Here is a 12181-nt window from a genome sequence, read left to right on the forward strand (position 1 = left end):
ATATCCTGAAGTGGATCTTCGGTCCAATGCAGAGCCAGCCCAATCTGCATCTGTATATATTTCAATCATCCTCTTGTGTCCCCTTTTAAAGAACAATCCTCGACCAGGGGTGTTTTTGAGGTACTTCAGAATTCTATAAACTGCACTCAGGTGTTTTTCCTTAGGAGAATGCATGAATTGACTAACCATGCTAACTGCAAATGCAATATCAGGCCGAGTGTGAGATAAGTAGATCAACTTCCCCACCAATCTCTGATACTGCTCTTTGTCAACTTCTTTCCCATCTTCGATTCCCAATTTAATATTGGGTTCAACTGGAGTCTCTGCTGGCTTGCATCCAAGCATTCCTGTTTCTTGTAACAGGTCTAGAATATATTTCTTCTAAGTTAAAGAAATTCCTGCCTTACTTCGAGCAACTTCCATGCCTAGGAAATATTTGAGAGATCCAAGATCCTTCAGTTCAAACTAATTAGCTAAACATTTCTTCAAAGGGCTTATCTCCTCACAATCATTACCTGTGACAATTATGTCATCAACATAAACAATGAGAATAGCAATTTTACCACCATTAGAGTGTTTTAAAAATAAAGTGTGATCAGTCTGAGCTTGGAAGAATCCTCTTCCCTTAACAGCTTGAGTAAACTTCTCAAACCACTCTCTAGGAGATTGTTTAAGACCATAGAGAGACTTTTTCAACTTGCATACTGAATCGTCTCCATTTTCAAAACCAGGTGGTGGATCCATATAAACTTCTTCATGTAGATCACCATTCAAGAAAGCATTCTTTACATCTAATTGTTGCAAGGGCCAACCAAGATTTGCAGCAAGTGATAAAAGAACTCGGATAGTATTAAGCTTGGCAACAAAGGCAAATGTCTCTTGATAGTCTATCCCATGAGTTTGAGTGAATCCCTTAGCAACCAGTCTGGCCTTATACTTGTTGATGCTGTTATCTGCATTAAACTTTATTGTGAACACCCACTTGCAACCTACTGTTTTCTTTCCTCTGGGTAATGCTACAGACTCCCAAGTTCCATTTTTGTTGAGTGCATCCATTTCTTCAAAGACTGCATTCCTCCATTTTGGATCATCAAGTGCTTCTTGGATATTTTTTGGTATTTTTGTACTGTCTAACATAGTGTTGAAAGCACGAAAACCTGGGGACAACTTTTCATATGTGATATGATGAGAAATAGGATGAGCAGTACAAGATCTAGTACCTTTTCGGAGAGCAATAGGCACATCTAGGTTGGCTGTATCAGTGTTGCTGGAACTAAGACTCGAGTCAGAATCCTGGCAGTCTAGAGGCTCCTGAGGTGATTCTCGCCTGCTGTAAAACTTTCCCCATTTCCCGGGAGGATCTCCATTATCTGACACATTAACTCCCCCTGTCTTTTGCATAATGACTCCCCCTGTCTCCAACGGCAAAGGCAAAACAGAATCATTTGGTTTCCAAGACTTATCTTAATCAACCCCAATAGACTCCCCCTGAAGAGAAGTCGAAGGAAAAAAAGATTGTCTCTCATCAAATGTGACATCCATAGAAACAAAGACCTTACGAAGTGAAGATGAGTAACACTTGTAGCCCTTTTGGTTAGGAGGATATCCTATGAAGACACATTTAATGGACTTAGGATCGAGCTTGGACCTTTGATGGGGAGGAACATGTACAAAAGCCACACAGCCAAACAACTTGGGAGGAAGGGAAGAATGAGCCCGGAAAGAAGGAAAGGTGTGGGTAAGACAAGATAAAGGAGATTGAAAATTTAGGACACGAGAAGGCATCCGATTGATGAGGTATGCTGCAGTCAAGACAGCTTCCCCCCCCAAATATTTAGGGACATGCATGGTAAACATAAGAGCTTGAGCAACTTCAAGGAGATGTCTATTTTTTCTTTCAGCCACCCCATTTTGTTGAGGGGTGTTAGGACAAGAACTTTGATGAAGAATACCATGCTGGCTGAGATAGTTTCCAAGAACAGAATTAAAATATTCAGTACCATTGTCAGTTCGAAGAATTTGGATAGAGGTCTGAAACTGAGTTTGAACCATAGCATGAAAGTTTTTAAAAATGGATGCAGCGTCAGACTTATCCTTTAGAAGGTATACCCAACATACCCTAGAGTGATCATCTATGAAAGTTATAAACCAACGAGCACCAGAGATATTTTTTTCACGGGCTGGACCCCATATCACTATGAATCAAGGTAAATGGAGAAGAATCATGATGGACTCTAGGAGGATAAGAAACACGAGAATGTTTTGCAAGCTGACAAATATCACAAGAAAAAGAACTGGGATTTTTATTGATAAATAAGCTTGGGAACAACTTCTGAAGATAAATGAAATTTGGGTGTCCTAACCGACGATGCCACAACAAAACATCATTACAATCATCAGACAAACATACCGAGTGGTTCATAAAATTTTTTCCTTCACAAGAATTTTTTTCTAAATAATAAAGTCCTTCTTCCTCTCTAGCACTGCCAATCATCAGCCCCGAGTCCTGTTCCTGGAAAATACAAGCATTGACAGAAAACTTGGCAACACAATGTAACTCAGACGTAAGTTTGCTGATAGAGATAAGGTTACAAGTACGAGAGGGAACATGAAGGACTGAGTTCAAAGTAATGTGTTCAGAAAGTTTAATGGATCCTTTTCCAGCAATAGTAGAGAAGCTGCCATCTGCTGTTCTTATTCGTGATTGTTGATAGTAAGGGGTATAAGAACAAAATAAGGTTGCATTACCTGTCATATGATCTGAAGCCCCTGAATCAAGAATCCATTGACTACTATTATCAACATGGAACGCTATACCTTGTTGAGCAACATTGCTGGATGGAAATTTACTTTCAATCAACATGGCTGCGTGTGGTAACGCGTAGGGCGGACGCTCCGTCCTTTCTCTAGCGCGTGGGGGGGCGTGGCTCAACAGAATCCGATGGTCCTTCTTGAAACTTGTAGATCGGCTCCTTCTGTTTCGAATGGTGCGGATCTTGGTCAGAAATGTCGCCGGAAAAATTTTCCGACGACTGCTGACGGTGGCTGACGGCGGTGGAAAGCTGGGATTTTGCCTTCTACAGTGATTGGTAGCCTTACTTTGCTCTTGGGACTTTGTAGGAAGGGAAAATAACCTTAATAATGGTTGGAGGTTGAGTTTTCCGGCGTTGTGCCGCCGGTTTGAAGGTGGTTGTGGTGGCTGAGTTTTCTCAGGACCAACCTGCTCTGATACCATATTGAAAAAGGTTTTCAGTATATCGATATTTAATAATTACATGAGGAATGATGAGTATTTATACAAGAAAAAATAGCTAAGCATGACTCAGCTATGACTCACTAAACCTAATCACAATCATAAGAATGACTCAGCTATGACTCACTAAACCTAATCACAATTAATTCTAATTAATTACAATTAATCCTAACTAATAGGAAATAAAAACAATCAATCCTAATTAATCTTAATTATTCCTAATAAATAAAAACGGAAAAATATTTGAATTTGAATTCTGATTTTCTACATTAACTGTATTGTAAAGTGGTCATTTCCTTCAGAGGTGTTTGGTGGAGATGATGTGCAGTTTCTTTGTTGCATCTTGGACTGGGGTTGTCAAGTACCATGGCCCTAGGCCTAGCAGGCGACCAAAACAGGTTTGTCTAACATTTATTAATGTTGTCATATTATCCTTGTTGGTTCCTAGCAATCCTTATTTATGTATTCAATTAAGAGTAAATGTTGTTTATTACTTATCTGAGCTTTACCTTTATTTGTTCAACAGGTTTTTGTGGCCAACCATACTTCCATGATTGATTTCATTATCTTAGAACAGATGACTGCTTTTGCTGTTATCATGCAGAAGCATCCTGGATGGGTTGGTAAGTATATAGAGCTATCATGTCTGTCTGGAATGTCAAACACTGTTACGGCTCTGGATTCTTTAGAAATTGGAATTGGGTATTACAGAAAGGAAGAACAAAGGAACAAATGGAAATGGAAGAAAAGAGATCTGTTTATTGATGAAAAGAGAAACAAACAACACACAAGAGACACTTCTCTTGCCAAGGGGCACTCCCCTTCTAACTGAGCACACTCAGCCTATATTCAAAAAATACTAAAACTGATTCCAATAGTAAGGACTCCCCTTTTTTATACTAATTAAACCAATCCACCGAACTAACTAACCATCTTCTAACTAACTTTCTAATGACTAAGTATATTTCCTAAGGAATATTCTTTATCACCAACCCCCTATGAAAGAACCTTGTCGTCAAGGTTGAAACTTGAAAGATTGAAAGTGTCCTTATGTTGTAATGACATCCTCCCAAGAACTTCATAATTTCATCTTCAGCTTCAAAGTTTCTTCCTGTCTGCTTAAAAGGTTCATGAGTAATGGTAGAAATGTCTTCCTTGTAAGCACTAAACAAGAAAGATGTACGAGCCGCAAAACCAATATTAATGATCTCTGGGACACTTTCAGGTTGCTGACTTATCCCAATAGTCCCTCCAATATTAATAGCTATTAGCCTGTTAGAATATTAGATATGATATGATTAGATATGATTAGATATGATTGGATTCCGTCTTATCCGTAAATATTCTGACTGTATCCTGACTGTATTGGGATTAGGTTTGGGCCTTTCACTTAAGCCCATTAGGGTCTCTATATATTGTAACTCTCTGACACAGATCAATACACAACATATTATTCTTCTATTATTTTATATTCAAGTTGGTATCAGAGCTCTTTCGTTCTGGGAACCCTCGCTTCCGCTTAGAAACCTTGTTTTTTGCTTTAAAACCTAAGCCCACTGCTTAGGAGTCCTCTTTCTTGCCGTGCGTCCTTCCGGCAAGCCTTCTAGGGCTGTAAACAGCCTCTGAGTGATTTTTCCAAACGCGTCAGCACCTCCGACGGCCACCGGAACCACCGCCCGCCGTCAGAATCACTGTTCAGGCAACCGGAGACTTTTTCCGGCGACTTTTCCGACCAAACATCACGCGATCAGGACCCTCTCTTCCCGGCGACCAGGTCTGTGGTGGTCCGGTCAGCAACGCATCTCCCACGCGCCGTCACGCGCCACCTGTCTTCTCTGCGCGTGGGCTTCATGCGCCACCTTCTGCCGGCGCGTGAGCACTATTCCGGCTGCTTTTTCCGGCCGGTCTTGGACAAAGAAGCTCGCCTTCTCCTCCCCATTTTGGATCTGTGATTGTTTCTCTGTGGGTCTGACCTTAGACGCGTGGTTCTTCTTGATTGGATATCGTTTGCCTTCGTTTACGGCTTTTATATTTTATCTTTAAATGGCAGCAGCATCTCCTGATCTCTCGGAGGTTAACTCTCCTTCTATTGTTGCAAATATAGCTCAGTCAGACAATGCATCATTTGGTTCAGGTTCGGACTATGCTGCACTCCAAACCCCTCTCAGGAAGGCTTCCCCTTAGTCTCAGCCTTATACTGGTAATCCCGTTGCTTGTGTTTCTCATTCTACATCACTTGGCACTTGGATATTTGACTCCGGTGCTACCGATCATCTCTGTGGTAATAAGGAACTCTTTACATCTCTTACTTATTCTGATCATTTACCGTCTTTTACCCTTGCGGATGGAATCAAAGCCCCAGTTCGTGGGATTGGACAAGCTCGTCCGACCCCTACCTTGGCCCTGACATCTGTCTATTACATTCCTGGCATCCCTTATAACTTAATTTCTATTAGTAAGTTGATCCACTCCCTCACTTGCACCATTACTTTCTCTAACCATTCTGTTTCTGTGCAGGATCCGGGTACGGGGAAAATGATTGGAGTGGGTCGTGAGTCACGGGGGCTTTATTATCTGGATGTGCCTCGTCCTTCAGTAGCATTCTCTCACAGAATCTCCACAACTTATCCACAGTCGCCTAGGTCATCCAAGTCTTTCAAAGTTGCAGAAAATGGTTCCTCTTTTGTCCGGTCTTCAGTCTTTAGATTGTGTGTCATGTCAACAAGGGAAGCATACACGCTCCTCTTTTGCCAGTCGAGTCAATAAACGAGCTGATGCCCCTTTCTCTCTTGTTCATTCAGATATCTGGGGTCCAAGTCGTACCTTGTCTGTCTTAGGTTTTCGGTATTTCGTTACCTTTATTGATGATTTTTCCCGTTGCACTTGGACCTATTTAATGAAAAATCGTTCCGAGCTATTTTCCATTTATAAAAAGTTTTCTACTGAGATCCATACTCAATTTGGTGTTTCTATTCGTATTCTACGTAGTGATAATGCTAAGGAATATGTTTCTATTGATTTTTCTAATTTCTTGGCCACACAAGGTACTTTACATCAAACTACTTGTCCTCACACTCCACAACAAAATGGGGTGGCTGAACGTAAAAACAGACATCTCATTGAAACTGCCCGTACCCTTCTTATTCATATGCAGGTTCCCCTTCACTTCTGGGCAGATGCTGTACTCATCTCTTGTTTTCTCATCAATCGCATGCCTTCATCTGTGCTCCACAATGACATTCCTCATAATCTATTGCTTCCAGATGTTCCTCTTTATACTCTAACTCCACATGTCTTTGGTTGTACTTGTTTTGTTCATGATCTCACTCCTGGTAAGGATAAGTTAACATCCAAGGCCTTTCAGTGTATCTTTCTTGGTTATTCTCGTCTTCAAAAGGGTTATCGTTGTTATTCTCCCGACCTTAAGCGTTACTTAGTTTCCGCTGATGTCACTTTTCTTGATCAACAACCCTTTAATTCTATCCCATCTCAGATGTCACAGGTTGATCATGTACTTCCTGTCCCTTTTCTTGACTTGTCTTTGCCAGCTGCAGGTGCTTCTATTCCAGATGAGCAACCTATTACTTCTATACCTGAGGACCATCCACTTCTTGTAACAGCCCCAAACCCTGTAGCATGATATTGTCCGCTTTGCCCCGCGCACAAGCACCGTCGAGCTCACGGTTTTGTTTCTTGGGACACCCCACAAAAGGCCTCACACTAGAAGAGGTATCCATACCCTTATAAGGCATGCTTCGTTCCCCTCTCCAACCGATGTGGGACATTACATCCTCCCCCGCTGTACACACCGGTCCAGGGCCAGGCTCTGATACCAAATGTAACAGCCCCAAACCCTGTAGCATGATATTGTCCGCTTTGCCCCGCGCACAAGCACCGTCGAGCTCACGGTTTTGTTTCTTGGGACACCCCACAAAAGGCCTCCCACTAGAAGAGGTATCCACACCCTTATAAGGCATTCTTCGTTCCCCTCTCCAACCGATGTGGGACATTACATCCTCCCCCACTGGGAATACAGCGTCCCCGCTGTACACACCGGTCCAGGGCCAGGCTCTAATACCAAATGTAACAGCCCCAAAACCTGTAGCATGATATTGTCCGCTTTGCCCCGCGCACAAGCACCGTCGAGCTCACGGTTTTGTTTCTTGGGACACCCCACAAAAGGCCTCACACTAGAAGAGGTATCCACATCCTTATAAGGCATGCTTCGTTCCCCTCTCCAACCGATGTGGGACATTACACTTCTCACCTATCAGCGTCGCAAAACTGTGCCTCCTGTCGACTCAATTCTTGCTGACTCATCACCCACTGCTGTTGCTTCTTCCCCTCTGGATCCTTCATCAGAGACTCTTCCCATTGCTCAAAGAAAAGGTACACGTACTACTCGTAACCCTTATCCTCTTTATACCTTTTTGAGTTATGACCGTCTTTCTTCACCTCATTTCACCTTTGTTTCTAGTCTTTCTTCTATTTCTATTCCTAAGACCACAGGTGAAGCACTTTCCCATCCAGGGTGGCGCCAAGCAATGCTTGATGAGATGACTGCACTTCATTCCAATGGCACTTGGGACCTTGTTTCTGCTCCTCCAGAGAAGTCTATAGTTGGTTGTCGCTGGGTTTTTACTGTGAAAGTTGGACCTGATGGCCATATTGATCGTCTCAAGGCACGTTTAGTTGCCAAGGGTTTTACTCAAATCTTTGGCCTTGATTATAGCGATACATTTTCTCCGGTCGCTAAGATGGCGTCAGTCCGCCTCTTTCTTGCCCTTGCTGCTGTTCGTCACTGGCCACTCCTTCAACTTGACATCAAAAATGCCTTTCTTCATGGTGATTTACAAGAAGAAGTTTACATGGAGCAACCACCTGGTTTTGTTGCTCAGGGGGAGTCTGGAAAGGTGTGTCGTCTTCGGAAATCCTTATATGGTCTCAAGCAGTCTCCTCGAGCATGGTTCAGTCGCTTCAGTCGTGCTGTTCAGGCGTTTGGCTTAATCCGCAGTAAAGTTGACCATTCTGTGTTTTATAGGTTTACATCTCTTGATAAGTGTATCTATTTGTTAGTCTATGTTGACGACATTATTCTCACCGGAAGTGATCAAGACGGAATTCGTCAGTTAAAACAGCATTTGTTTAGTACATTTCAAACAAAGGATCTTGGGAAGTTGCGTTACTTCTTGGGAATTGAGGTGGCGCAATCCAGACAGGGCATTTCTATCTGTCAAAGGAAATATGCCCTAGATATCCTAGAAGAAACTGGTATGTTGGGGAGTAAACCAGTTGATACACCTATGGATCCTAATGTCAAGTTATTGCCCGGACAGGGGGAGCCGTTATCTGATCCTGGACGTTATCGGAGGCTAATTGGGAAGCTCAACTATCTTACTGTGACTAGGCCAGATATTTCTTTCGTTGTTAGTACGGCTAGTCAGTTTCTTGATTCCCCTTGTGATTCACATTGGGATGCTGCTGTGAGGATCCTCCGATACATCAAAGGAGCACCAGGAAAAGGTTTGTTGTATTCAGATCAGGGAAATACAGAAATTTGTGGTTATTCAGATGCTGATTGGGCAGGATCACCCTCGGACAGGCGCTCTACTTCTGGCTATTGTGTCTTCTTTGGAGGAAACTTAATTTCGTGGAAGAGCAAGAAACAACCTGTTGTTGCTCGATCTAGTGCAGAAGCTGAGTATCGTGCAATGGCAAATGCTACCTGTGAGTTAGTCTGGATAAAGCAGTTGATTCAGGAGCTTCATCTTTGTGAACAGAAACAACCCATGGCACTCATCTGTGATAATCAAGCTGCGCTACATATATCCTCTAATCCTGTCTTTCATGAGAGGACCAAACATATAGAGATTGATTGTCACTTCATTCGAGAAAAGATTCAGTCAGGAGAAATCAAGACTGCTTTCGTCAACTCCTCTGATCAACTAGCGGATGTTTTCACTAAAGCTCTTAGAGGTCCTCGGGTTGAATACATTTGTAACAAGCTTGGTGCTCATAATATATACGCACCAGCTTGAGGGGGAGTGTTAGAATATTAGATATGATATGATTAGATATGATTAGATATGATTGGATTCCGTCTTATTCGTAAATATTCTGACTGTATCCTGACTGTATTAGGATTAGGTTTGGGCCTTTCACTTAAGCCCATTAGGGTCTCTATATATTGTAACTCTCTGACACAGATCAATACACAACATATTATTCTTCTATTATTTTATATTCAAGTTAGCCCAAACATAGCTATGATACGAACATAAGCAACAATGCTAAGCATTTCCATTGTTACCATCAATGTGTCAAACAGCCTACCAGCTGGGTCTTTGGTTTTATCTACTAAAATTGAGACAATTGACACAAAAATTTATTTATGAATTTTATCAAAGAAATTAGCTACTGTGCAGGACTATTGCAGAGTACCATTTTGGAGAGTGTAGGATGTATCTGGTTCAATCGTACAGAGGCAAAGGATCGAGAAATTGTGGCAAGGAAGTGAGTAAAAAGAAAGACGTTAGAAAATATTTCTAAGATCTAATTCCGTTTTGCTAACATAATTTTTCATGCTTCAGATTGAGGGAACATGTCCAAGGAGCTGACAACAACCCTCTTCTCATATTTCCTGAAGGAACTTGTGTAAATAATCACTATACGGTCATGTTCAAGAAGGTACGTGAATCATTTGCAATCGCAGTCAATGTAAAACGCAGTTATGTTCTCCTATCTTACTTAATGAATAAGTTTTTCTTATTATTCTTTTATTTTGTACACATTTACTTCTCTTCATGTTCCTGTACTGAGGAAACTTTTATTGAAGCCTTCTAATTTTTAACGGTGTTTAGGGTGCATTTGAACTTGGCTGCACAGTTTGCCCAGTTGCAATCAAGTACAATAAAATTTTTGTAGATGCTTTTTGGAATAGTCGAAAGTAAGATGTTTATCATGTTAATTATTTCTACTATGCACACTGTTTATTGTTGTTATAGAGATTCTGCATTTCATGCATTTGCAGGCAATCATTCACTACGCATCTGTTGCAGCTAATGACATCTTGGGCAGTTGTCTGTGATGTTTGGTACTTGGAGCCACAAAATCTGAAACCAGGAGAGACACCCATTGAGTTTGCAGAGAGGTAAATAATATTGATCCCAATTGCATTAAGAGAGGTCTATGTTTGGCTTTCTTTTAGTGTCAAAATTGTTTCTATTTTGTTCTAATTATGCAGGGTGAGAGAGATAATCTCACATCGTGCTGGCCTTAAAATGGTTCCTTGGGACGGATATCTGAAGTATACTCGTCCTAGCCCAAAGCATAGAGAAAGAAAGTAAGTTCAATTCCCTTATTTTTCTTGGGATCAACTATGCTGTCATATGGCCTGTGGCATAGGTTTTATAATTGGAATTATGAATTTTAAGGGATTTTGGTTTCTTATAAAATTTTGGACTTGTGGTGGATCATATTATATCCACCTAAGCATCATTTGCTGATGATTGAAGCATTTGATCTCAGTTGTTTGGAGGAACAACTAATTGTTAGATGTGTCAAATGTGTTACTTGAGCCTTTCAATTTTTCTCAAAATTGTGTTAGCATTTAACAGTATTTCATCTCATGTTCCTCCATTACAGTTAGGATTGGTTCTATTCTATGTTAATATTTGATAACTGTTAATGTTGCAAGTTTTTCTAATTCTATTTGTTGGAATTTACATGTACCAGTCATGTTATGTTAGATTTTTTAATTCTTAGATGTGTCATGTTACTTAATTTTTTTGGTTATCATGCTTTGTAGGCAACAGAACTTTGCCGAGTCAGTGCTGCGGCGTTTGGAGGAAAAGTGACGCGTACCTTTTGCTTATTTTTCTTAGTTATGTCATTCTCCAACCTTTCTTTCTTTTCTTCTCTTTTGTAGTTTTATTTTTCATGCTACTAGTTACATTTGTATTTATTCAGATTTACATACATCACTCTAACAAAGTTGCTGATATATACAATGGTTGTTGTTAATGGTGATATGATTGTTTACGCGTTTCGGAGCTGTCAAAAGTTGAAATTTTTCTCTTTTCCATTTTGGTACCTCGTGAATTTCACTTTGGGGTTGAAACAAATCTAAACAACACATACGTTGACACCACGTGAACTTCATTTGAGAATTATTTCTCACATATTTATGTATTTATAATTAAAATATTAGGTATGAGTTGTTATCTTATGTGAAGAAAATATATGATGGAGGAAAATTAACTTATCTTGTGTTAATGGCAACCTCGTAGAAGAATATAATGAGAGGATGAATGCCTGTGAAGAGCTCAGAGGAGAATGAGTGTGAATAAAGGTTGGACGAGAGAATGAAGGGAAATGACTTTTTAGTCTTTTCATTTTCTTTCCACATATATTTTTAGGTGGTTTAGTGAGTAATAAAAAATGAAGAGTCAGCATATATATTACTTTAAGCCAAGAAGAACAAGAATTTTAATCAATCTTGAATGAAAAGGCTCACAATTGTCAATAAATTAATAAATCCTATTCAGGTATCTTGTCACTAATTTTTTTATATTTTTGTAGGAAAAAGTACAAGAAAGGATTCCAATTGAGTAGCACAGAAAACCATAAGAGTGAATTCACTGCGCCACTGGTGCTATTAGCGCCAGCATCATATTTCAGCACAGAGCAACCGCGTTATTAGCGCGAGATTCGCGCTAGTAGCGCGAAGTCACTGCCTCCAAACGTAATTCCCACGCTAACTTGAATGTTCCTCACTAGATATATAAGCAACTCTCATCATTAGCCCTTAACATGCACTTTGTCTTTGTCCCTTCATTTTTAAAAAATTAAACAGACTCGAACTGTATAAAATTATAGTTCCACATGATAAATTTCACTGATCCTGTGCTAAAGAAAAGGAAAAGCAAA

The 12181-nt window shown here is 40.5% G+C and overlaps 1 protein-coding gene across 1 annotated transcript; it reads left to right on the forward strand.

Moving 5' to 3' along the window:
• The first annotated feature begins 3555 nt into the window (after nucleotides 1-3555).
• Nucleotides 3556-11248, forward strand: LOC133311622 (glycerol-3-phosphate acyltransferase 9). The gene is made up of 8 exons (XM_061512699.1): nucleotides 3556-3651; nucleotides 3780-3876; nucleotides 9679-9766; nucleotides 9844-9940; nucleotides 10114-10199; nucleotides 10284-10403; nucleotides 10497-10595; nucleotides 11061-11248. Exons 1-8 carry the CDS (start codon nucleotides 3571-3573, stop codon nucleotides 11107-11109), a joined length of 717 nt encoding a protein of 238 aa, XP_061368683.1. The 5' UTR covers nucleotides 3556-3570; the 3' UTR covers nucleotides 11110-11248.
• Nucleotides 11249-12181: the final 933 nt, after the last annotated feature.

Source organism: Gastrolobium bilobum, unplaced genomic scaffold (assembly GCF_033153095.1).
Source record: "Gastrolobium bilobum isolate Gb01-03AN ecotype WA unplaced genomic scaffold, APGP_CSIRO_Gbil_v1 utg1842, whole genome shotgun sequence".
Lineage (NCBI taxonomy): Eukaryota > Viridiplantae > Streptophyta > Magnoliopsida > Fabales > Fabaceae > Gastrolobium > Gastrolobium bilobum.